The 27,414-nt window shown below is 45.9% G+C and overlaps 1 protein-coding gene across 1 annotated transcript; it reads left to right on the top strand.

Annotated features, from left to right (window-relative positions):
- Positions 1-1,636: 1,636 nt before the first annotated feature.
- LOC125513701 (glyceraldehyde-3-phosphate dehydrogenase 2, cytosolic) lies at positions 1,637-4,627 on the top strand. The gene is made up of 12 exons (XM_048678863.2): positions 1,637-1,779; positions 1,893-1,916; positions 2,013-2,113; positions 2,679-2,794; positions 2,878-2,977; positions 3,068-3,214; positions 3,295-3,355; positions 3,445-3,542; positions 3,658-3,800; positions 3,925-4,008; positions 4,123-4,212; positions 4,303-4,627. The coding sequence occupies exons 1-12, from the start codon at positions 1,776-1,778 to the stop codon at positions 4,346-4,348; spliced, it is 1,014 nt and encodes a 337-aa protein (XP_048534820.1). The 5' UTR covers positions 1,637-1,775; the 3' UTR covers positions 4,349-4,627.
- Positions 4,628-27,414: the final 22,787 nt, after the last annotated feature.

Here is a 27,414-nt window from a genome sequence, read left to right on the forward strand (position 1 = left end):
GCCCTTCTCCTTCCAATATGCTTCACCCCGAAGATTGCTGGAGTAGATGGGCTCCCGCTTGTCCTTCAAGGTGACACAAAAGCGCATGGAAGTGTCACATACCAGGGCACAACACTCACAATACTGTGGAAATTTCTCACACTTTTACATGGAATTGCAAGTCACAAGGACTAGCCAACATCTGCAAGCTACATTGTTTCTAACGCACAAGAACTTGTAGACGATGACGTTGTTACGATGGAAGACCACCACCACCTCGCCAATTTGTTCTTCCCGGCCCATGTCCATCGCCATGAGCTCAAATGGGAGCCCACACACCTAAGCCCATATGGGATGACACCAAGATCCACGTTGGTCGGGCTTTCCTTGTCGTCGAAGGTAACAAAGACGACACCACCCCGTTTGAAGTGCCATAGTTGTGATTTTATCACAAAGTACTGATTATCCTCGACATCAATACTGAGGAAGAATCACCGGTCGTCGCTGCCCACCCATTGGATGGTGGCATTGCCCTACAACCGCCACACCGAGGAACGAAGCTCATCAACTTTGGTCTTCGGCCTCACGCTGAATGGCGGGAGGAGCCGCCCAACAACGACGACCTTCCTCGCAACATGTTATTCACCGGCGTGCAAAGAACCCCCTACCCCCTCCCCCCACACACATCTCCCTCCTTTCCCCTTTTCTCCATTTATCTAGCTTGGTTGGCCGAAGAACTTGCCATGTACCCTGCTCTCTGTCTCTGTGAGGCGGTGCCAAAGAGCAGGGTACACTCATAGCCGGATGAGAGACAAAGGGAATAATCTCCACCGCCACACCCTCAAACTGGTCCAAGCAAGCTAGGGCTCGTTAGTGAGGGGGAAGAACTCAGCCCAGATCTGGCGACAACGACCTCCTGCATTGCGGCAACGACATCATGAGAAATTGTACAAGAAATGAAGATTTTACACTCTTAAATATATTCGGTGGGAGCATAGTTTCAAATAACGGAGATAGCGACCGCTATTGCGGCCGCAATAGCTGCTGCTATTGCTCAAATTAAATGTTATTACATTTTGTTAATGATCTAGGAATATAAACAATAATCTAGTGTTTTCACAAATCCGCTACGCGGACATAGCGCCGGCTATGCGCCTTTTAAAACCATGGGTGGGAGGCATTTCTTCTTTTTATTGTTTTTCTGATGAGAAAGAAGGCATTTGTAAATATTTATAGATTTTTTTTGAAATTCCACATATGCGGCAACCGGCGGTTGGCCGCTGAAACCACACCAAGCCTCCCACGCCGTCGGTCCTTTGATCTTCTTGCACAAGAAGTAAGGCGCTGGGGTTTTCCAAGAAAAGGAAAAAAGGAAAAAAAATAAGGAAGGCGCCGGTTGTTTCACCTTCTTGGACGAGAAGTAAGCAGGGTTGCCCCACCACCGCTCCCTCTCTCTCGTGATTATCGGAGCCAAACCCAGCAGCGGTCCAGTGTTTCCAAGGCTCCAACGTTCGCCCCGTCCCACGCACCCACAGGAACCTTCTCGAAACCATCGCGCCGCTCCTCGCCCGACCCCACCCGTCAGCCACCCACCGATTCCATTCCCGGTAGCGGAGAAACAGATGGCGATCCGCAACCCGCGCCGCCCTGCGGGCCCGGCCACCCAATGAAACCACCCGTTATATAAACGCCCCCCCCGGCCTCGCTAATCGCATCGCAATCTCGAGTAGCCGTCCCAATCCTCGATCTGTTCTCAACCTCCCCTCCGTCCGTCGCAGCTCCAGATTTCCTTCCCCATGGGTAACCCCGTCACCCCGAGCACCTTATTAGCTGTTCTACTATTTCGATTTCTCGTGGTGCTTTGGCTGATTGTTGTTCCTTCCTTTTGCTGGAATTTTCCGTGGTTTGCGCAGCTCCGATCAAGATCGGCATCAATGGTGAGCTCGGGCCTCCGATCTGATCTGGTTTGCTTCTCTGTTGGCTGCTTCCGTGGGTTCGTTCTCTGATGGATGGATTTTTGCTTTGCGCTGCAGGTTTCGGCCGGATCGGCAGGCTTGTGGCCAGGGTTGCGCTCCAGAGCCCCGATGTCGAGCTCGTCGCCGTCAACGACCCCTTCATCACCACCGACTACATGGTATCGTTCTCGAATCTCATTGCTCATGAGATCTGTAGGTTTGTATGGTAGGGTCGTTGTGGATTCGTGCATGGGACCCGTTTATGGATTGGCGATTGTGAGCTTAGATCTGTACTAAACCTGATCGGATTTGCTTTTCTCGTTACACGCTGATGCTTTGCTACACAATCCTACACAATCCTAAGCATGTTAACTCGTGATGTTTATGAATCTACTAGGTTACCTTAAATGTTGCTACATGTGTATGTTTCTTAGTTTTTGGAAACGACTTTTAGATCTGCTTTGCAAGTGCCTTTTGCATACGTTATATTCCTCACTTCCAGTGGAGAATAATTTTGTAGTTCCAGATTTGAGGAATCTATTTGTTCCACGCAGTGACTATTGTTCCATTGTGGTATTTAAAATAGATTTATACTGTTGTACACCTGGTAGTATTCTCTTTTATTTTTCTAAATAAGACACATGCAGGCCCCGTGCCAGTTAGTACTTATTAATTAAAACATAGAGCTACTAATTGTCCTCTGGTTCATATTATGGTTCTGAATTATGTGCTTGTAACTTGCAGACCTACATGTTCAAGTATGACACTGTCCATGGACAGTGGAAGCACCATGAAGTTAAGGTGAAGGACTCCAAGACCCTTCTCTTCGGCCAGAAGGAGGTAGCTGTGTTTGGCTGCAGGTTTGTTACCGTTCATTTTTGTGGGCATGCAATTGGTTTTCATTTTAAGGTATACAGGCTTATCATACAATGTCCTGATGTAGGAACCCTGAGGAGATCCCATGGGCTGCTGCTGGTGCTGAGTACGTTGTTGAGTCCACCGGTGTTTTCACTGACAAGGACAAGGCTGCAGCTCACATTAAGGTACATTCGTTCACAGTTTCCATTTCATGGTACCTGAACCTTTCTTGTGTATATTTGTACTAAATTAGTTTTCTGTGTCACCACTTTCAGGGTGGTGCCAAGAAGGTCATCATTTCTGCTCCCAGCAAAGATGCTCCCATGTTTGTCTGTGGTGTCAATGAGAAGGAATACAAGTCTGACATCGACATTGTCTCCAACGCTAGTTGCACCACTAACTGCCTTGCTCCTCTTGCTAAGGTGCTTATCATTGCAGTTTTGTGCTGCTCAAACCAACCGCCAATATTGGGAATGGTATGCTGATAATTTGTTTCTTTCAGGTTATCAATGACAGGTTTGGCATTGTTGAGGGTTTGATGACCACAGTTCATGCCATGACTGGTAATGCATTACACTGGGTTTTTTCTTCAACATTTTATATTCTATCTTAGACTAGTATGCTTATGTGTGGCTGAAATTTGAATTTACAGCAACCCAGAAGACTGTTGATGGTCCTTCCAGCAAGGACTGGAGAGGTGGAAGGGCTGCCAGCTTCAACATCATTCCAAGCAGCACTGGTGCCGCAAAGGTATATTCAGCTGGCCTTCTATTGTATCATCAGTTATCTGTTTGAACACTGTAGCTTAATATAATAATCTGTAAGATGGATTACCATTTAATCGTAACTGTTTGATTTCCTGCAGGCTGTTGGCAAGGTGCTCCCAGAGCTTAACGGAAAGTTGACTGGAATGGCCTTCCGTGTTCCTACTGTTGATGTTTCTGTTGTTGATCTGACTGTTAGACTTGCGAAGCCAGCAACCTATGATCAGATTAAGGCTGCTATCAAGTGAGTAACGCCACCAACCAGGAACAATTTCCTTTACTTTGATGCACATATGGTTTCTGGTTTTGGTATTTGGGCCACATACCAGCTATGAGCAGTATTGATGTGTAGTGATCTGATTTTACAGGGAGGAGTCTGAGGGAAACCTCAAGGGCATTTTGGGTTACGTGGATGAGGACCTTGTTTCCACTGACTTCCAGGGTGACAACAGGTGTTTACCATTGCTTTGACAATAACCATGCTACTCTTTATTAATGGGTCCATTTTGATTGCCTATGTGTGTACTCATCTGACTTCGCTAATGATGCCACTTTACCCATAACAGGTCCAGCATCTTTGATGCCAAGGCCGGGATTGCTCTGAACGACAACTTTGTCAAGCTTGTCTCCTGGTACGACAACGAGTGGGGATACAGGTCAGTGGCACCTTCTATGGCTCTTGCAGTTAAGGTTATACTTCTATGCAGAAATCAACTTGCTGAATCCTCAATTTTCTCCGTATGCAGCACCCGTGTGGTCGACCTCATCCGTCACATGCACAGCTCCAAGTAAATGAGAGGCATGAAGTTACTGGGGAGAGTGGTTTGCCCCAGAGGAGTGTTCAAAGCCTCTTCTTCTGAGAATAAATTTTTGTATGGAATTATGTCAGCTAAAAACCTTTTATTGGATGTATCCTGATGGTTGGTTGGGCTTAGAGCTCACATTTTGTGGTATTATGTACTTGCTTGAACTAAATCATGAGTCATTTTCACTCATCTTCTTGAGTTATCCATAACATGTCATTCCGGTCTCTTGCGATTGCAAAGTTATCTTATGGTTATCTTGTCTTTCCATGTGTTTGCTGAAGTAATGAGATTGTTTCGTGGTGGTAATATGCACCTTGTATGTTAGCGAAGCAGCAGGGCAAAATCTACAATGGACCACTAAAGAAACAATATTGGTTTTGTTTCTGTCTTTTTGAATCCTCATGGCCCGATAGAGAATTTGATAAGCCAAAACATTGAATTCCTTTGAATTGAAGCAGTTAGATCAAAAGAGGCTGCTGTGTTTTTGAGAGGCTTCTGATATTTTTGTGACATGATGAAATTCCAGTTTATGTATTTGGCCTTATTCTTATTCCAACAGCAACAAAAAATCTTCGTCGCATATGGGCTTTTCCTAGTGTTTTCCATAAAATTGTGATGGTAATGAGTTGATTTTTGGGAATAAAATTACTATGTCAAAGCAATTGAAGAGTAGCAGTTTATGCGGTGACGCTTGAATAAAGCTCGCGAGTCGTGCCTCATTTGAATGTGGGCAATGATGAAATTTCACTTTTCCTATTTCCCCTTTTGTATTTTTTTCATTGTATTGAAAGAATTGTCAAAAAGTCCACACATTTCACTATCTCTGCATACAATGATCACATCCATCGAGTCCTAGGAAGTAATAAAACTTTGACGTCGATGTCCTCCCATGGCAACATGCGACGAGCCGTCAGGAGCCCATGGTGAACGTGCACTCTCTAGAATTAGCGTAAATAATCATGTTGGATCTCCGTTATCTCATGGAACAATTGTTTCCTTAAAGGATTATATATCAAAGAAAAAAAGGGCTAAAACTATGTTGAGGATAAAAAAAAACTATGGGGAAGGATCTATTTCGACTAATTCGAAGGAGCTTGACTGCAAGACTCACCCGTCGAGCAGAGACGAAAGTCGGCCTTAGTGATCCGACGGTGCCGAGTGGAAGGGCCGTCGCTCAACGGATAAAAGTTACTCTAGGGATAACATGCTGATCTTCCCCAAGAGTCCATATCGACGGGAAGGTTTGGCACCTCGATGTCGGCTCTTCGCCACCTGGAGCTGTAGGTGGTTGCAAGGGTTGGGCTGTTCGCCCATTAACCGCCTCGTCCATCAGACACACTTTCCTTTAACAATAATCCTAACCACATGTTCAACTCTACCCCCAGATTAGTGCAACGAACTTCCTCTCATTCCTCTTATTTTCTCTCCTCTCACCATGGCACTGTCTCTGTGCCGCAAGGTAAACCATGGGCGTCTTCGCTGTTGCAAGTGGGCATGGGCTGCTGCATGGCGTTCGTCGATGTTGTGAGCGTTGACGGCGGATACTGCATCAACAAATGCTACAGTGGCGGATGTTGCAAACTCACTAATGCTACAAAGCAACAAGGGGTGACGCTAGATGCTGCAGGCCGGCTAAGCTTCAAGGGAGGCAGCCGTCGGTGTGTCGTGGAAGACAGAAACGATTGCAAGGGGGCGCCACTGATGCTACAAATCGACAGTTGCACTGCTACAAGGCGACATATGTGTGTTGCTACAAGGCGACCGACATATTGCTGATTACCAAAGGTGAGCGGCACCACCAACCTGCACCTAATGGAGAAGCAATGACGTTGTGTTGCAACATGGCTCACGACACCCACCTCAATGCTTCGAGGATGACAACGTTTGATGCAATCCCACGAAGATGATGCCCATGATGTTGCAATCACTCGAGCATGGAGGAGAGGTCGCACAATGCGAAAAATGAGTGGAGGATGGAACAAGGAGGGAAGCGATGTTGCAACAACGACGATCATTTTGCTTGTCCCGTTTGCGAGTGCGGGGGCAAAACGACGATGCGGCTCACAACATAAATGGTTGCTGGAAGTGCTGCCTAGGATCAGGGTTGTTGGTGATGCTATGTGTTGTGAAGTGGACAGTCGATGTGGCATAATTGAACGGTCATGGAAGCGGCTGATTTGCCCCCCCTAAAACTATAACAAATTCGACACAACCTACACAATATTTTTTTCTTAATACAAGCCAAAACACTATTCTCAGCCAGCATGGCCCCCAACTAGATGTGCATTCGACCCACTAGTAGTCCATCCTAAGGCTACTAGCTCGTGCATATCCCCACACCCAACCCGGTCGCGCCCACCCATACCACACTTATGTGCCCCAACAAAAGGCATGTGTCGCCGTGCTCCCCGCTTCTCAGCTCTCTGCTTACAACGCCTCTCCTCCAATCCCGGTATCGACCGCGACTCCGACAACCAAGGAGGCAACCTGTAGTGAGGTAAGCCATGCATTCTCTCCATTGCCCCTCTTTTCTTGTTTATACAAAACCAATGTTTTCATTTTCAGTTTGTATGAACCCTAGGTCAGTGAGATGCAATTTTGCACGTCTGCACTCTACAGATCTACTATCAACACTACTGTGTTATATCTCCGTTTATTGTATTATACTCAAAACTTTGTATCTTCAACTTCATGTTTAGATGTTAACTAATTGGCAAAAGATTAGTATGATTCATCCATGTATGAGTTAATCTCCAATTGTTGAGTTGCAACCTTAAAACTTTGTAAGTGTTGAGTCGCATTAAAACCAATGACATTAATTTGATCTATTCAAAGTTTAAAGTTTGAACAAACACCTTCATGGTTTGCACCGACTCTTTGAAGTTTGACGTCTAATGGGGTATCATGCAAATAGTTCTCTTTCAAAGGTTAAAAGTTCTACTCTCTCATATCCATATTACTTGTCACTTAAACAAATGTATCTAGACATATTTTAATGCTAGATACATTCATTTGAGCAAGAAGTAATATGGACTGGAGGAAGTAGTATGTTTTTAGCAACAAAAGTTCTAGTTTTGATGTAGGGTGGAACCCTATGTGGCCGATCTTTCACGAAAAGAGCGGATCCCACGATGAACACAAAGAACACGAGGGGAAACACGAGGGGAAATCACAAAGGGGCACAAAGAGAAACACTCAAACCAACAAGATTAAGTCACACATGTGCTAGATCCTCGAAACACGAGAGGAGATACAAGATCCACGATCAACAAGGGACGATACAAATGATAACCTTCTCCGTGAGGAGGTCTTGAATCCAAGTGGATCTTCTCCGAAGAGGGGCCGCAGTCTCTCTCAAGGAGTAGATCTGATATGGATGAGGAAAGCTCTATCTCTAAATGAGCTACTACTTTGCTAACCCTAGAAAGGAGGAGGTGAAGGAGTATATATAGTCTAGGTCCACGAATGGGTAAGTGGGTGGCGAAAGGGTACATGGGCTTCGGCCCGAGTGTCTGCGCGTAGGCAGGGCCGGAAGTTCCGGGCAGGGCCGGAAGTTCCAGGCAGGTTCCGGCCAGGCTCCGGGATATTTAGAGAGTTGGCGAGCTCGGGGCTGGTCTGGACTCCGGGGGCCGGAGGTTCCGGGTAGGCCAGAAGGTCCGGGGGCCGGAAGTTCTGGGCTTTCCAGAAGCTTGTCCGCGCTTCTTCTTCCTTCTCTTCCACGCTTCCCTCGTGGATGGTGTAGTTGTTCCTTGGCGCTTGCATTCCTCCTCGTCGTCCATGAAGCTCCGACAATACCTATGCATGCACACGGGAGAAGTGTCAAGTAGTATACCATCCTCGAAGGGGTCAAATGAGCACGTGTGAAGGAGATGATTCACCTTTATGTATGTGAAGTAGATGTGGCACGTGTCACTTGCCGAATGAACTCTTGACATGGTGATGTCCATAGGATGCTCCGCATCATGTCCTCCCCCTTGGGAAAGATTCGACCTCGGATCAAAATCCAAATCACCATGGGAAAGAGATGGCGTCACCATGTAGGAGTGGTTGATCACCAAGTTCTCGTCATCTTGAAGCTCGAAATGGGCACTCTCCAATGTCGCATCGTCTTGGGATTCCTTCAAAAGGAGCAAAGACAACAAACACTTGAAGGCGTGTCCTTGTGCATTCTTCACAATGCCGAAGTGGTAGGAAAGGTGTTGGAGAAGCGAGTCGTGGTCGAATGTATGAGGCTCGCTCTTAAGAGCTCGAATGGTCAACTCATGTGAAGCGAAAGTCGACACAAGGTCCAAGTATCCTACACATGCACACAAGAAAGCAAAGAATGTATGCGCATGGTAGATAAACACATCATCCATCATGATGGTTCTCTTCTCTTGCACATAACCATTAGAAGCACAAGTGCATGAATAAAATGATGCAACAATGGCTATATTCATGGAACTAGGTATATGGTGCAAAGAGGTAAGACAAGCATGCTTCAAAAGAAATATGTCAAAATCTCCAAATATATGTGAGAATGCTATGGGGGCAATCTCATGAGCAAAATTAGAATCATTGTTGCACTCAATACATGGCAAATTGTCTAACATGAGAGAGGCAACACATGGAGATATATGACAAGAAGCAATAACAATCATGTCGTGCAAAGCATGTAGATGGTTGTCATCAACCACATGAAGCGAGCAAGTATGAATCATCGGTGATGCAACAAGGCAAGCAACCATAGTAAAATCATAGGCATGGGGCACAAAGCAAACATGACAATAACAAGTGATATCTCCACCAAGCTTGCAAATACACATACAAGTATTAGAATCAATCATCATGTGTAATGCAAAGCATGGGTCACAAATGCATGCCAAAGGCATAGTAATGAGAATATCATGCAAAGTGAACATGACAAGATGGGCAAAGGATATATAATGGAAAACAACCCATAGCCAAGTGAGGGCCATGTAAAAGAAATGCGTGAAGTCTTTGCGCGAAGAGAGCGGTGGGACGGACAATCCATGGGATCCCAAGTCATCATTGCTCTCTAGAGCTCGTTTTGTCAGCTCGTGGGATTGCGAGGTTGACAAGTATTCATTGGTACCTACAAAAAAGAAACACAACGAAATAAACTGAGTGTGTGGTAAATGTACACATCATCCATCATGATGTGCATGTGCACGTAAGAGTTAGCACAAGATAAGCATCGCTCAAAGAAATTTGATGCATGGTATAGGAACATGCCATCCATCATGAAAGAATAGTTATTGTGTATAACACGATGGGGATGCAAATGGAGCATACAAGTATATGGCACATCAATAGCATGTTTATTCATGGGAAGCATATGGTGCACACAAGTATTGGGATCATGCAATGAATGGGATGGATCAAAATCTCCTAAAATGTATGAGGAAACTATGGGGGTCTCCTCATGAGCAATATTGGAAACATCATATGGAGAAAATGGACAACATCCAAAACAATGCATATCCGAAGCTAGGTGGTCATGGCATGGCATATGAGATAAATGATGCAAAGGGAGCATATCAATATCATCACAAGAAAAACAAATGCCAATAACCATGGGCTTGTCATCTATGCCATAAGTGCAAATTGGGTTAATTTTAATAGCATATGCATAGTCATTATGAAGAGATTGCAAATATGACATATGATTGATCTCATGCATAGCATATGACAAGTCAAGCAGATGTGCAAACATGATGTGACCGAGAGAATTATCACAAAAAAGCCTATGTAACATGGCATCACAACTAATAGACTCCACATGGCAATCATCATACTCATCATAAATGGGTAAATCATCGCATGGGGATGTCGCACTAGCATGAAGCATGGTAATAGGTTGATCAACATCATGCAAGCAATCAATGTCAAGAATGTACACTAGCGGGACTAGAGCATCACCTTCACCTATGTTACCTTTGTCATTCCACTCATGTGGTGTAGGTGAGGTGGGAAAGACCAAATGGTGGTCATCTTCATCTTGATGGAACCATGTGTGGGGTGCATCATATTCCACCATGGCCATCGTCTTGTCCAAAGGGAGGACGAAGTCTTCGCGAATCGGCGCGTCATCATAGATGGGACCTAGCACCAAATGAGAAGACACAATAGAGGTAGAGGTCAAGTCGTTAGTGTTGAAAGTGGCCTCACATGACCTATCAACTATCTCACTCTCTCTATGTGGTGGTTCACTCACTCCCTCAAAATAGGTGCACTCAATCTCATGTATGGTGGAGTCACTCATCTCGCTCAAGTGGTGGGGGTTGTGGCTCTCCTCACATGGGAATTGGGGCAACTCATCATATATGGGGCTAGTGGTGAAGTCACTCTCACTCTCAATATGGTGGCTAAAGTCACTCAAGTCATCACATGTCGCCGTGGTCGAAGGGAAAATCCCATTCTCAACCGTCTCGTTGTCGTCGCCGTGGATGAAGGCCGAAGATGGCACATCATCACTCTTGCCTCCTAAGATGGAAGCATCATCCTTGCTCGTCACCATGTCGCTCGCCTCCAAAGCATGTTCCTTGATTGACTCCATAGTCGTAGTCGTCGCCACACCGTCTTGAAAAAGAGTCGAAGTAGACTCGGCACCATCAATGCCACAAAGAGGGATGGCGGTGAAGTCGAACTTGGGAGCATTGTCTTGGAGCTCGTGGGGCTTGGACATCTTGGTGGTACTATCCTCATGCTCGTTGTCGTAGAGCTTGGTCGCCGCGAAGTGTGCTTGGGGTGGAGAAGCCTTGGCCTTCATGAGTTCTTGTTCCGCCTTGAGAGCACCAATGTTATTGTCGTCGAGGGACTTGTAGTTCTCGAGGAAGATAGTCTTGGAGATGTCGTTGTTCAATCTCATCATGAAGTAGAACTTCATCAAAATGGGGTTGTCCATGACGGCTCGTCGCAAGGCATTCTTCATCTCCTTGAAGTACGCATCGCTAGACTTGGATCCTTGGATGGTGTTCTCCAATTGGCGTAGAAGTTGTTCCGTGTAGGTTGGAGGCACGAACTCTCGCCGCAAGTCTCTCTTCGTCTTGGGCCAACTCATGTCGTAGGTCTCCGAAGGTGTGTGAAGCCACCATGTGGACAGGTAGTCGTGGAAGTTCCTTGTGGCACACTTCACTTGATCTCCGGGAGGGACTTGATGTAGCTTGAGGTAGTCGTCCATTAGGCGCTCCCACTCGAGATACTCCTCGGGTTCTTGAGTCCCATAGAAAGGAATCGCGTGTTCGATGTCGAGGTCGTAGTAGCGTGTGGAAGTCGCGAACTTGAGCTTGGGGAGCTTCTATTGAAGTGCTTGTGGGCGAAGATGCCGTATGTCCATAGGTGAAGATGCCTTGAAGTCGCTTGGCGAAGATGCCAAGGGAGATGGTGAAGTCGCTGAGTGGTTTTTGGTGTTGAGCTCTTGACGTTCACGTTCTTTTTGGTGATGGTGTCGATGCCGATGTGATCTTGCCGGAGATGGTAGCTCGTGTTGGGGAACATAGTAATTTCAAAATTTTCCCCATGCACACGCAAGATCATGGTGATGCATAGCAACGAGAGGGAAGAGTATCGTCCACGTACCCTCGTAGACCGTAAGCGGAAGCATTATGAGAATGCGGTTGATGTAGTCGAACATCTTCATGATCCGACCGATCCAAGTACCGAACGCACGACACCTCCGAGTTCAGCACACGTTCACCTCGATGACGTCCCACGAACTCCGATCCAACAGAGCTTCATGTGAGAGTTCCGTCAACACGACGGCGTGATGACAGTGATGATGTTTCTACCGACGCAGGGCTTCGCCTAAGCACCGCTACGATATGATCGAGGTGGATTATGGTGGAGGGGGGCACCGCACACGGCTAAGGGATCAATGATCAACTTGTGTGTTCTAGGGTGCCCCCTACCCCCGTATATAAAGGAGCAAGGGGGGAGGCCGGCTGGGCCCTGTAGGACGCGCCAGGAGGAGGAGTCCTCCTCCTAGTAGGAGTAGGACTCCCCTTTCCTACTCCTACTAGGAGGAGGAAAGGAAGGGGTAAAGGGAGAAGGAAGGAGAGGGAGGAAAGGAGGAAAGCGGGGCCGCCCCCTAGTCCAATTCGGTTTGGGCGAGGGGGGCTGCGCGCCCGGCCTCCTCTCTTCCACCACTTGGCCCATGAGGCCCAATACTTCTTCCCCGTATTCCTGTTACTCTCCGGTACTCCGAAAAAACCCGAATCACTCGAAACCTTTCCGATGTCCGAATTGTTGGGGAACGTAGTAATTTCAAAAAAATTCCTACACACACGCAAGATCATGGTGATTCATAGCAACGAGAGGGGAGAGTGTTGTCTACGTACCCTCGTAGACCGGAAGCGGAAGCGTTAGCACAACGCAGTTGATGTAGTCGTACGTCTTCACGGCCCGACCGATCAAGCACCGAAACTACGACACCTCCGAGTTCTAGCACACGTTCAGCTCGATGACGATCCCCAGACTCCGATCCAGCAGAATGTCGGGGAAGAGTTCCGTCAGCACGACGACATGGTGACGATCTTGATGTTCTACCATCGCAGGGCTTCGCCTAAGCACCGCTACAATATTATCGAGGATTATGGTGGAGGAGGGCACCACACACGGCCAATAGATCTCAAGGATCAATTGTTGTGTCTTTGGGGTGCCCCCCTGCACCCATATATAAAGGAGCAAGGGAGGAGGAGGCCGGCCCTAGGAGGGGGCGCGCCAAGTGTGGAGTCCTACTAGGACTCCGTAGTACTAGTAGGATTCCACCTCCGATATGGAATAGGAAAAGAGGAAGGGAAAAGGAGAAGGAAGGAAGGGGGCGCCCCCCTTCCCTAGTCCAATTCGGACCAGACCAAGGGGAGGGGTGCGGCCACCCTTGAGGCCCTTTTCCTTCTTTCCTGTATGGCCCAATAAGGCCCAATACGTATTCCCGTAACTCTCCGGTACTCCAAAAAATACCCGAATCACTCGGAACCTTTCCGATGTCCGAATATAGTCGTCCAATATATCGATCTTTACGTCTCGACCATTTCGAGACTCCTTGTCATGTCCCTGATCTCATCCGGGACTCCGAACTCCTTCGGTACATCAAAATGCATAAACTCATAATATAACTGTCATCGAAACCTTAAGCGTGCGGACCCTACGGGTTCGAGAACAATGTAGACATGACCGAGACACGTCTCCGGTCAATAACCAATAGCGGAACCTGGATGCTCATATTGGCTCCCACATATTCTACGAAGATCTTTATCGGTCAGACCGCATAACAACATACGTTGTTCCCTTTGTCATTGGTATGCTACTTGCCCGAGATTCGATCGTCGGTATCTCAATACCTAGTTCAATCTCGTTACCGGCAAGTCTCTTTACTCGTTCCGTAATACATTATCCTGCAACTAACTCATTAGTTGCAATGCTTGCAAGGCTTAAGTGATGTGCATTACCGAGAGGGCCCAGAGATACATCTCCGACAATCGGAGTGACAAATCCTAATCTCGAAATACGCCAACCCAACAAGTACCTTCGGAGACACCTGTAGAGCACCTTTATAATCACCCAGTTACGTTGTGACGTTTGGTGGCACACAAAGTGTTCCTCCGGTAAATGAGAGTTGCATAATCTCATAGTCATAGGAACATGTATAAGTCATGAAGAAAGCAATAGCAACAAACTAAACGATCAAGTGCTATGCTAACGGAATGGGTCAAGTCAATCACATCATTCTCCTAATGATGTGATCCCGTTAATCAAATGACAACTCATGTCTATGGTTAGGAAACATAACCATCTTTGATCAACGAGCTAGTCAAGTAGAGGCATACTAGTGACACTCTGTTTGTCTATGTATTCACACATGTATTATGTTTTCGGTTAATACAATTCTAGCATGAATAATAAACATTTATCATGATATAAGGAAATAAATAATAACTTTATTATTGCCTCTAGGGCATATTTCCTTCAGTCTCCCACTTGCACTAGAGTCAATAATCTAGTTCACATCGCCATGTGATTTAACATCAATAGTTCACATCACCATGTGATTAACACCCATAGTTCACATCGACATGTGACCAACACCCAAAGGGTTTACTAGAGTCAATAATCTAGTTCACATCTCTATGTGATTAACACCCAAAGAGTACTGAGGTGTGATCATGTTTTGCTTGTGAGAGAAGTTTAGTCAACGGGTCTGCCACATTCAGATCCGTAAGTATTTTGCAAATTTCTATGTCAACAATGCTCTGCATGGAGCTACTCTAGCTAATTGCTCCCACTTTCAATATGTATCCAGATTGAGACTTAGAGTCATCTGGATCAGTGCCAAAACTTGCATCGACGTAACCCTTTACGACGAACCTTTTGTCACCTCCATAATCGAGAAACATATCCTTATTCCACTAAGGATAATTTTGACCAATGTCCAGTGATCTACTCCTAGATCACTATTGTACTCCCTTGCCAAACTCAGGGCAGGGTATACAATAGGTCTGGTACACAGCATGACATACTTTATAGAACCTATGGCTGAGGCATAGGGAATGACTTTCATTCTCTCTCTATCTTCTGCCGTGGTCGGGTTTTGAGTCTTACTCAACTTCACACCTTTGTAACACAGGCAAGAACTCCTTCTTTGACTGTTCCATTTTGAACTACTTCAAAATCTTGTCAAGGTATGTACTCATTGAAAAACTTATCAAGCGTCTTGATCTATCTCTATAGATCTTGATGCTCAATATGTAAGCAGCTTCACCGAGGTCTTTCTTTGAAAAACTCCTTTCAAACATTCCTTTATGCTTTGCAGAATAATTCTACATTATCCCCGATCAACAATATGTCTTTCACATATACTTATCAGAAATGCTGTAGTGCTCCCACTCACTTTCTTGTAAATACAGGCTTCACCGCAAGTCTGTATAAAACTATATGCTTTGATCAACTTATCAAAGCGTATATTCCAACTCCGAGATGCTTGCACCAGTCCATAGATGAATCGCTGGAGCTTGCATATTTTGTTAGTACCTTTAGGATTGACAAAACCTTCTGGTTGCATCATATACAACTCTTCTTTAATAAATCCATTAAGGAATGCAGTTTTGTTTATCCATTTGCCAGATTTCATAAAATGCGGCAATTGCTAACATGATTCGGACAGACTTAAGCATAGATACGAGTGAGAAACTCTCATCGTAGTCAACACCTTGAACTTGTCGAAAAACTTTTTTGCGACAATTCTAGCTTTGTAGATAGTAACACTACTATCAGCGTCCGTCTTCCTCTTGAAGATCCATTTAATCTCAATGGCTCGCCGATCATTGGGCAAGTCAATCAAAATCCATACTTTGTTCTCATACATGGATCTCATCTCAGATTTCATGGCCTCAAGCCATTTCGCGGAATCTGGGCTCATCATCGCTTCCTCATAGTTCGTAGGCTCGTCATGGTCAAGTAACATGACCTCCAGAACAGGATTACCGTACCACTCTAGTGCGGATCTCACTCTTGTTTACCTACGAGGTTTGGTAGTAACTTGATCTGAAGTTACATGGTCATCATCATTAGCTTCCTCACTAATCGGTGTAGTAGTCACAGGAACAGATTTCTGTGATGAACTACTTTCCAATAAGGGAGCAGGTATAGTTACCTCATCAAGTTCTACTTTCCTCCCACTCACTTCTTTTGAGAGAAACTCCTTTTCTAGAAAGGATCCATTCAAAGCAATGAATATATTGCCTTCGGATCTGTGATAGAAAATGTACCCAACATTTTCTTTTGGGTATCCTATGAAGACGCACTTCTCCGATTTGGGTTAGAGCTTATCAGGTTGAAACTTTTTCACATAAGCATTGCAACCTCAAACTTTAAGAAATGACAACTTAGGTTTCTTGCCAAACCATAGTTCATACGGTGTCGTCTCAACGGATTTAGATGGTGCCCTATTTAACGTGAATGCAGCTGTCTCTAATGCATAACCCCAAAACGATAGTGGTAGATCGGTAAGAGACATCATAGATCGCACCATATCTAATAAAGTACGGTTATGACGTTTGGACACACCATTATGCTGTGGTGTTCCAGGTGGCGTGAGTAGTGAAACTATTTCACATTGTTTTTAACTGAAGGCCAAACTCGTAACTCAAATATTTTACTTCTGCGATCATATCGTAGAAACTTTCATTTTTGTTACGATGATTCTCCACTTCACTCTGAAATTCTTTGAACTTTTCAAATGTTTCAGACTTGTGTTTCATCATGTAGATATACTCATATCTGCTCAAATCATCTGTGAAGATAAGAAAATAATGATACCTGCCACGAGCCTCAATATTCATCGGACCACATACATCAGTATGTATGATTTCCAACAAATCTGTTGCTCGCTCCATTGTTCTGGAGAACGGAGTCTTAGTCATCTTATCCATGAGGCATGGTTCGCAAGCATCAACTGATTCATAATCAAGTGATTCCAAAAGCCCATCAGCATGGATTTTCTTCATGCGCTTTACACCAATATGACCTAAATGACAGTGCCACAAATAAATTGCACCATCATTATTAACTTTGCATCTTTTGGTTTCAATATTATGAATATGTGTATCACTATGATTGAGATCCAACGAACCATTTTCATTGGGTGTGTAACCATATAAGGTTTTATTCATGTAAACAGAACAACAATTTATTCTCTTAAATGAATAACCGTCTTGCAATAAACATGATCAAATCATATTCATGCTCAACGCAAACACCAAATAACACTTATTTAGGTTCAACACTAATCCCAAAAGTATAGGGAGTGTGCGATGATGATCATATCAATCTTGGAACCACTTCCAACACACATCGTCACTTCACCCTTAACTAGTCTATGTTCATTCCGCAACTCCCGTTTCGAGTTACTACTCTTAGCAACTGAACCAGTATCAAATACCGAGGGGTTGCTACGAACACTAGTAAAATACACATCAATAATCTGTATATCAAATATACCTTTGTTCACTTTGCCATCCTTCTTATCCGCCAAATACTTGGGGCAGTTCCGCTTCCAGTGACCAGTCCCTTTGCAGTAGAAGCACTTAGTCTTAGGCTTAGGACCATACTTGGGCTTCTTCACTTGAGCAGCAACTTGCTTGCCGTTCTTCTTGAAGTTCCCCTTCTTCCCTTTGCCCTTTTCTTGAAACTAGTGGTCTTGTCTACCATCAACACTTGATATTTTTCTTGATTTCTACCTTCGTCGATTTCAGCATTACGAAGAGCTTGGGAATTGTTTCCGTTATCCCTTGCATATCATAGTTCATCATGAAGTTCTACTAACTTGGTGATGGTGACTAGAGAATTCTGTCAATCAATATTTTATCTGGAAGATTAACTCCCACTTGATTCAAGCGATTGTAGTACCCAGACAATCTGAGCACATGCTCACTGCTTGAGCTATTCTCCTCCATCTTTTAGCTATAGAACTTGTTGGAGACTTCATATCTCTCAACTCGGGTATTTGCTTAAAATATTAACTTCAACTCTTGGAACATCTCATATGGTCCATGACGTTCAAAACGTCTTTGAAATCCCGATTCTAAGCCGTTTAAGCATGGTGCACTAAACTATCAAGTAATCATCATATTGAGCTAGCCAAACATTCATAACGTCTGCATCTGCTCCTGCAATAGGTCTGTCACCTAGCGGTGCATCAAGGACATAATTCTTCTGTGCAGCATTGAGGATAAACCTCAGATCACGGATCCAATCCGCATCATTGCTACTAACATCTTTCAACTTAGTTTTCTCTAGGAACATATCAAAATAAACACAGGGAAGCAACAACGCGAGCTATTGATCTACAACATGAGTTGCAAAATACTATCAGGACTAAGTTCATGATAAATTAAAGTTCAATTAATCATATTACTTAAGAACTCCCACTTAGATAGACATCCCTCTAATCCTCTAAGTGATCACGTGATCCAAATCAACTAAACCATGTCCGATCATCACGTGAGATGGAGTAGTTTCAATGGTGAACATCACTACGTTGATCATATCTACTATATGATTCACGCTCGACCTTTCGGTCTCCGTGTTCCCAGGCCATATCTGTTATATGCTAGGTTCATCAAGTTTAACCTGAGTATTCCGCGTGTGCAACTGTTTTGCACCCGTTGTATTTGAACGTAGAGCCTATCACACCCGATCGTCACATGGTGTCTCAGCACGAAGAACTTTCGCAACAGTGCATACTCAGGGAGAACACTTATACTTTGATAATTTAGTGAGGGATCATCTTATGATGCTACCATCAATCAAAGCAAGATAAGATGCATAAAAGATAAACATCATATGCAATCAATATAAGTGATATGATATGGCCATCATCATCTTGTACTTGTGATCTCCATCTCCGAAGTACCGTCATGATCACCATCGTCATCGGCGTGACACCTTGATATCCATCGTAGCATCGTTGTCGTCTCGCCAATCTTATGCTTCCACGACTATCGCTACCGCTTAGTGATAAAGTAAAGCATTACAACGCGATTGGATTGCATACAATAAAGCGACAACCATATGGCTCCTGCCAGTTGCCGATAACTCGGTTACAAAACATGATCATCTCATACAATAAAATTTAGCATCATGTCTTGACCATATCACATCACAACATGCCCTGCAAAAACAAGTTAGACGTCCTCTACTTTGTTGTTGCAAGTTTTACGTGGCTGCTACGGGCTTTAGCAAGAACCGTTCTTACCTATGCATCAAAACCACAATGATAGTTTGTCAAGTTGGTGCTGTTTTAACCTTCGCAAGGACCGGGCGTAGCCACACTTGGTTCAACTAAAGTTGGAGAAACTGACACCCGCCAGCCACCTGTGTGCAAAGCACGTCGGTAGAACCAGTCTCGCGTAAGCGGACGCGTAATGTCGGTCCGGGCCGCTTCATCCAACAATACTGCCGAACCAAAGTATGACATGCTGGTAAGCAGTATGACTTATATCGCCCACAACTCACTTGTGTTCTACTCGCGCACAACATCAACGCATAAAACCTAGGCTCGGATGCCACTGTTGGGGAACGTAGTAATTTCAAAAAATTTCCTACGCACACGCAAGATCATGGTGATGCATAGCAACGAGAGGGGAGAGTGTTGTCTACGTACCCTCGTAGACCGGAAGAGGAAGCGTTAGCACAACGCGGTTGATGTAGTCGTACGTCTTCATGGCTCGACCGATCAAGCACCGAAACTACGACACCTCTGAGTTCTAGCACACGTTCAGCTCGATGACGATCCCTGGACTCCGATCTAGCAGAATGTCGGGGAAGAGTTCCGTCAGCATGACGGCGTGGTGACGATCTTGATGTTCTACCGTCGCAGGGCTTCGCCTAAGCACCGCTACAATATTATCGAGGATTATGGTGGAGGAGGGCACCGCACACGGCTAATAGATCTCAAGGATCAATTGTTGTGTCTTTGGGGTGCCCCCCTGCACCCGTATATAAAGGAGCAAGGGAGGAGGAGGCCGGCCCTAGGAGGGGGCGCGCCAAGTGTGGAGTCCTACTAGGACTCCGTAGTACTAGTAGGATTCCACCTCCGATATGGAATAGTAAAAGAGGAAGGGAAAAGGAGAAGGAAGGAAGGGGGCGCCCCCCTTCCCTAGTCCAATTCGGACCAGACCAAGGGGAGGGGTGCAGCACCCTTGAGGCCCTTTTCCTTCTTTCCCGTATGGCCCAATAAGGCCCAATACGTATTCCTGTAACTCTCCGGTACTCCAAAAAATACCCGAATCACTCGGAACCTTTCTGATGTCCGAATATAGTCGTCCAATATATCGATCTTTACGTCTCGACCATTTCGAGACTCCTCGTCATGTTCCCGATCTCATCCGGGACTCCGAACTCCTTCGGTACATCAAAACTCATAAACTCATAATATAACTGTCATCAAAACCTTAAGCGTGCGGACCCTACGGGTTCGAGAACAATGTAGACATGACCGAGACACGTCTCCGGTCAATAACCAATAGCGGAACCTGGATGCTCATATTGGCTCCCACATATTCTACGAAGATCTTTATCGGTCAGACCGCATAACAACATACGTTGTTCCCTTTGTCATTGGTATGCTACTTGCCCGAGATTCGATCGTCGGTATCTCAATACCTAGTTCAATCTCGTTACCGGCAAGTCTCTTTACTCGTTCCGTAATACATTATCCTGCAACTAACTCATTAGTTGCAATGCTTGCAAGGCTTAAGTGATGTGCATTACCGAGAGGGCCCAGAGATACATCTCCGACAATCGGAGTGACAAATCCTAATCTCGAAATACGCCAACCCAACAAGTACCTTCGGAGACACCTGTAGAGCACCTTTATAATCACCCAGTTACGTTGTGACGTTTGGTGGCACACAAAGTGTTCCTCCGGTAAATGAGAGTTGCATAATCTCATAGTCATAGGAACATGTATAAGTCATGAAGAAAGCAATAGCAACAAACTAAACGATCAAGTGCTATGCTAACGGAATGGGTCAAGTCAATCACATCATTCTCCTAATGATGTGATCCCATTAATCAAATGATAACTCATGTCTAAGGTTAGGAAACATAACCATCTTTGATCAACGAGCTAGTCAAGTAGAGGCATACTAGTGACACTCTGTTTGTCTATGTATTCACACATGTATTATGTTTCCGGTTAATACAATTCTAGCATGAATAATAAACATTTATCATGATATAAGAAAATCAATAATAACTTTATTATTGCCTCTAGGGCATATTTCCTTCACGAATATAGTCATCCAATATATCGATCTTTACGTCTCGACCATTTCAAGACTCCTCGTCATGTCCCAGATCTCATCCAGGACTCTGAACTACCTTTGGTACATCAAATCACATAAACTTATAATACCGATCGTCACCGAACATTAAGCATGCGGACCCTACGGGTTCGAGAACTATGTAGACATGACAAAGACTCATCTCCGGTCAATAACCAATAGCGAAACCTGGATGTTCATATTGGCTCCTACATATTCTACGAAGATCTTTATTGGTCAAACTTCATAACAACATTATGATGCCCCCGATTTGACCGTACACTAATCATGCACGCAAATGTGTACGACCAAGATCAGGAACTCATGGGAAGATATCACAACACAACTCTAGACACAAATTAAAATAATACAAGCTTTATATTACAAGCTAGGGGCCTCGAAGGCTCGAATACAAATGCTCGAAGGCACAAGAGTCAGCGGAAGCAATAATATCTGAGTATAGACATAAGTTAAACAAGTTTGCCTTAAGAAGGCTAACACAAACTGGGATACAGATCGAAAGAGGCACAGGCCTCCTGCCTGGGATCCTCCTAAACTACTCCTGGTCGCCGTCAGCGGGCTGCACGTAGTAGTAGGCACCTCCCGAGTAGTAGTAGTCGACATCAACGGTGGCATCTTGGTCCTGGACTCCAGCATTTGGTTGCGACAACCAGAAAGAAAGGAAAGGGGGAGAAAAATGGGGAGAAAGCAACCGTGAGTACTCATCCAAAGTACTCGCAAGCAAGGAGCTACACTACATATGCATGGGTATCAAATGGAATAAGGGTATCATATGTGGACTGAACTGCAGAATGCCGGAATAAGAGGGGGATAGCTAGTCCTGTCGAAGACTACGCTTCTGGCAGCCTCCGTCTTGCAGCATGTAGAAGAGAGTAGACTGAAGTCCTCCAAGTAGCATCGCATAGCATAATCCTAACCGACGATCCTCCCCTCGTCGCCCTGTGAGAGAGAGACCACCGGTTGTATCTGGCACTTTGAAGGGTGTATTTTATTAAGTATCCGGTTCTAGTTGTCATAAGGTCAAGGTACAACTCCAAGTCGTCCTGTTACCGAAGATCACGACTATTCGAATAGATTAACTTCCCTGCAGGGGTGCACCACATAACCCAACACGCTCGATCCCATTTGGCCGGACACACTTTCCTGGGTCATGCCCGGCCTCGGAAGATCAACACGTCGCAGCCCTACCTAGGCACAACAGAGAGGTCAGCACGTCGGTCTAAATCCTATGGCGCAGGGGTCTGGGCCCATCGCCCATTGCACACCTGCACGTTGCGTACGCGGCCGGAAGCAGAACTAGCCCCCTTAATACAAGAGCAGGCTTACGGTCCAATCCGGCGCGTGCCACTCAATCGCTGATGTCACGAAGGCTTCGGCTGATACCACGACGTCGAGTGCCCATAACTGTCCCCACGTAGATGGTTAGTGCGTATAGGCCAGTAGCCAGACTCAGATCAAATACCAAGATCTCGTTAAACGTGTTAAGTATCCGCGAACACCGACCAGGGCCAGGCCCACCTTTCTCCTAGGTGGTCTCAACCTGCCCTGTCGCTCCGCCACAAAGTAACAGTCGGGGGCCGTCGGGAACCCAGGCCCACCTCTACCGGGATGGAGCCACCTGCCCCTTCAGCCCCCAACTCCGAACAGTACCACAGGTAATGTAACTATGTAAAGTATATAGTATATGTCCGTGATCGCCTCCCGAAGTGATCATGGCCCAGTAGTATAGCATGGCAGACGGACAAGAGTGTAGGGCCACTGATGGAACACTAGCATCCTATACTAAGCAGTAAGATAGCAGGTAATGGTAGCAACAGTAGTAGCAAGGACAGGCTATGCATCAGGATAGGAATATCGGAAAGCAATAACATGCTACACTACTCTAATGCAAGCAGTATAGAGAAGAGTAGGCGATATCTGGTGATCAAAGGGGGGGCTTGCCTGGTTGCTCTGGCAAGAGAGAGTGGTCATCAACACCGTAGTCGAACTGGGTAGCAGCGGCGTCGCTCTCGGTGTCTAGCGAGAGAAGAGGGGGAAGAAGCAATAAATATAATGCACACAAATGCAAGACGATGCATGACATGACAAAGCGTGATGCTAGGTGTACCCTAACGCGGTACGAGGTGGTACCGGTGAAGGGGGGAAACATCCGAGAAAGTATTCCCGGTGTTTCGCATTTTCGGACAGATGGGTTGGAGGGGGAAAGTTACGTGTTCGCTATGCTAGGGATGCGTGACGGGCGAACGGGCCGCGTACCCGGATTTGTCCCGTCGTTCTGAGCAACTTTCATGTTGAAAATAATTTAATCTGAGTTACGGATTAAAAGATATGACTTTCTAAAGATTTTATTAATTTCTGGAATTATTTTTAATTCGAAAAATAATTGCTAAATTGCTAGGCGCACCCAGCACAGTGTACACAAAAGTGTACCCAGTGACTGACAGGTGGGCCAGAGGGACCCAGTTGACCAGTCAATGTTGACTAGTCAACAGGGGTGGGGTCCCCCTGTCATACACTCACCTAACTAATTAAAGATTAGGTAGTTAATTAGCAGGTTAGGTTAATTAAGCAAACTTTAATTAAGTTAATTAATTGATTAATTAACTAACTAATTATTTATTTATTATTATTATTATTTTTTTAATCTTAATTTTTTTAACTTCTTTTTTTAACAAGGGCGTGGGGCTTGCATGTCATAGGCCCGAGGGGGCCCTAACGGGCGCTGGCGTTAGCGGGGCTGCGGGCCCCGGGCGGGGCGTACCCAGCGCCCAACACGAGGGGGCAAGGCCGGCCGACCGGAGCAGCATGCCGCGGCAAGGGGCGGCGCGGCTAGCCGGAGCCGGCGAGGTAGGGGAGGGCCGGCCAGTGGAGCGGACGGCGGCGGTAGGGGCGCGGCCGCCGGCGCGGGTGGCGTGCGGAGGCGGGGCCCTGCTGCTGGCGGAGGAGCTGCTGGGGTCGGCAGCGGCGAGCGAGGCGAGCGACGGTGCGTGGGGAAGGGGTACGGCGAGCGGCGTGGGTCTGCTCTATGGGGCCCTTGGAGCCCCAGGAGCACGGGGCCGAGCTCGCTTTCGAGCTTAGGGGACCGAGGCCACGACGGTGGGGAGCTAGGCGGTGGCATCGCTCGCGCGCGGACGGGGATGGCCGGCACGGCGAAGCCGCAGCGGCAGGCGGGTATCGGCGGGTGGGGGCGGTGGCCAGTGGCGATGCGAGCATGGGCAGCTGCAGAGGCGTGCGGCGACAGACTAGCATGAGCGGGTGGGGCGCGAGGCGGGTGAGCAGTGCAGCGGCAAAGGAGGCGGGCAGACGCGGGCGGAAGGGGCGCGGCAGGAGCGGGCGAACGACATGGGCGGCTACGCGGGGGGGGGGGGGGACTGCGGGCGCGCGAGGTCGCGCGCAGCCACGGGCGTGAGGCAACCATCGGCGCGGGCCGCGTGGGCGGGGCGCCGCGAGCGCGAGCGCGGGGCAGAGGAGAAAGGGGGAGGGTGGTGCGGTCCTCACGGCGGTTTGTAGGGTTCGGGGCAACAGTGCTCGGGGAGGAGATGGAGACGACGGCGGCGTGGTGACGAAGTCATGACGGCGTGGTTCCGGCGATTCGCGGCGAGGCGGGCTCCTCCTCTCAATCCCGATCCAATCGAGGGAGAGGGGGGAGATATTTTCGGGAGAGTGTGGGGGTGTCGGTGGGTTGACCGATGGAGTGGGTAGGGGGTTATGGAGAGGGAGTGGGGTGGATGGGCCGGCCGGCTAGGCCAGTTGGGCTTGTGAACAGCTGGGCCGAAGCCCAGCGAGGGGGGGTGTTTGCCCCCTTTGCTTTTATTGTTTTGCCTTTTCCTTTTCTTATTTCCTTTTTTGTAGTATCTTTTATTTTTAGTTTTACAAAAATTACCACTAGTGCCTAAATTTGTATTTATCAACAAACTATTGTGAGATTAATTCTTAACCAATAATAAAATAGTTTTAGCATTTTATAAATTTAATAGGCATTTGTTTAATTGTTTTCACTACTGTTTTAATTGTTTTTAGAGCCTTTAAACATTTTATCAAAGTTTGGTTTCTCCACCATAATTACTTAGGATTTATTTGACACAACCCGAACATTTTAGTTTTGATATTTGAAAATTTTACTGTTTGCCTATATTTAAATTTTTTATTTGAATATTTTTGAACTAACTCGAGTTTATCAACAGTACCCGAGGTGACGTGGCACCATTAGCAGAGGTCTACTGTAGCTTGATTATCCGTGCGTCACAATTCTCCTTCACTACAAGAAATCTCGTCCCGAGATTTAAGAGGGAAGTAAAGGGGGAAGGTGTGGTTACGAAATTCTATCGAGTCTTCTCGGTCTTGGTTGCTATTCTCGAAGAAGTTAATCCCTTTTGTTGGTGTCTTCAATTCTTTATTCCAAAGCATCATGATGAAGTTGTCGTCCTTTCCCCCCGGAACTCCACCATACTTACGAATAGGTAAGGGGCAGCTCAACAACGACAAGATGTTATAAGGGGAAATCATCAGGGGGGTTATCCCAGGAATGAACACATGAGTACCTCTCGAGTTGAAGAAATAAAACACATCGAGAGTAAAGTTCGAAGGTACAATAAGAAGTTTCAAGCAGCCAGGCAATCGTTCAATGCCTAGTCAGAAGGTGAAAGGGGTTTCAAAGTGACGGAATAATTATTGTGTTCGATGCCAGAATTGATAATCTCATCGGAAGGTGGCTCATGAATTACATACGAGTCCCCGCGGGAGGAATAACTTTGGAAACAGGGGGTGTACAGGAGAGTCAGGTTTTGATCCTGTGACCTGTGGGTTATGGGCCCACCATGTGGTTGAAAGTAGGAAGGGGGCCGACATCTTGCACGGTCACGATAGCAAGGCGTGTCAGAGGGTAGCCTGTCAGTTATGTCGGCAACAACATCGATACCAAGGGCGAGGGACGAAGAGAACCATTTTCCTGCTCGCTGAACGAGGCAGACCAATAGGCAAAGTTCTCGTCCATCGGTGGTTACCGGAATGCTATCAACAATGGTAACAGGGTCTTACTGACAGAGTTGTACAACGAGGTGCTTACTAAGCAGGGAATTATCACTGCTCAGTTAAGTTAGATTAAAAGAAAGCTTAAACAAGACAATGGAAAGGAAAATGGGATTATCAGGTTTAAACAGAACAATGGAAATGAAAATGTGTATACACACATATTTCGGGGGTATATCCTTCCAAGGACAAGCGGAGCATGATATCCATGACAGGATAGAAAGTAGAAAACCATTTAGGTAAGGGGGGAGTAATCTCAACATATTACCCATACAACGGTGTTAGGATAAATGATAAAGAAAATTTAGCATTGTGCTTCAAATGCACTTTTTGAAAATCGGACTACCACAGACATGCTTCGAGATAGCATTGACATGGTCATCAATTAAGGTTCGAAGTTTGGATGCATGAAGGATCCATCAGGAACAACTTGTAGAATAAGTTTTACAATTTCCTCATGGAAGAATGGATAACCTTGCTGAAGAGGAAACTATAACACTAGGTCCTCTGGTCAGGCGTGCTAGGCATGACATCACCTTACCGGGTCATATGAGGATCAATGTTATAATTCTTGAAAATATGTTCCAACCATCATATTTGACCGAGATTCAGATCTGATTGGTGTCAGGATACCTCAGACTTAGGGTGCCTGAGAAGAAAAGGTGAGACACAAATTGACGAGATGATTTTCAAGATTCTCGGGAAATGAACTATGGAAGCAAGTTCCGAATCATGAGTTCATCATTTAAGCCAAGGAGAGGATGAGGAGGTGGCTGATGGACTCAGTGATAATTCAACGATGGTATCCCAAAAGATGGGTCTCCACAGTTATGTGGATAAGGAGATAACATTTGTCGGATCAAATGATATAGTGAAATATGCTCGAGGAGAACATACACAATTAAACATTGGTTGAAAGGTCCACCCGAAATATGGGTTTAGGTAGCATGATCAAAGTTAGAATGGTGATTCGACAACCAATGGTCTAAGAATGAATTATCAACCATTAACTTCAAAGCAAAAGGGTTGCTAGAACTTTTGAACTCGCGGCCAAGGAATGAACGGATATGGCAAGAAGTATCACCTATATCAAGAATTCTTAAGAGGTGGTGAAATTCTCACAACATTCTTGACATAAAAGATGGTAATACTCCAAGGTAAAGGAGAACAAATGCTGGAT

Source organism: Triticum urartu, chromosome 6A, assembly GCF_056163025.1.
Source record: "Triticum urartu cultivar PI428250 chromosome 6A, HENAU_Tu73, whole genome shotgun sequence".
Lineage (NCBI taxonomy): Eukaryota > Viridiplantae > Streptophyta > Magnoliopsida > Poales > Poaceae > Triticum > Triticum urartu.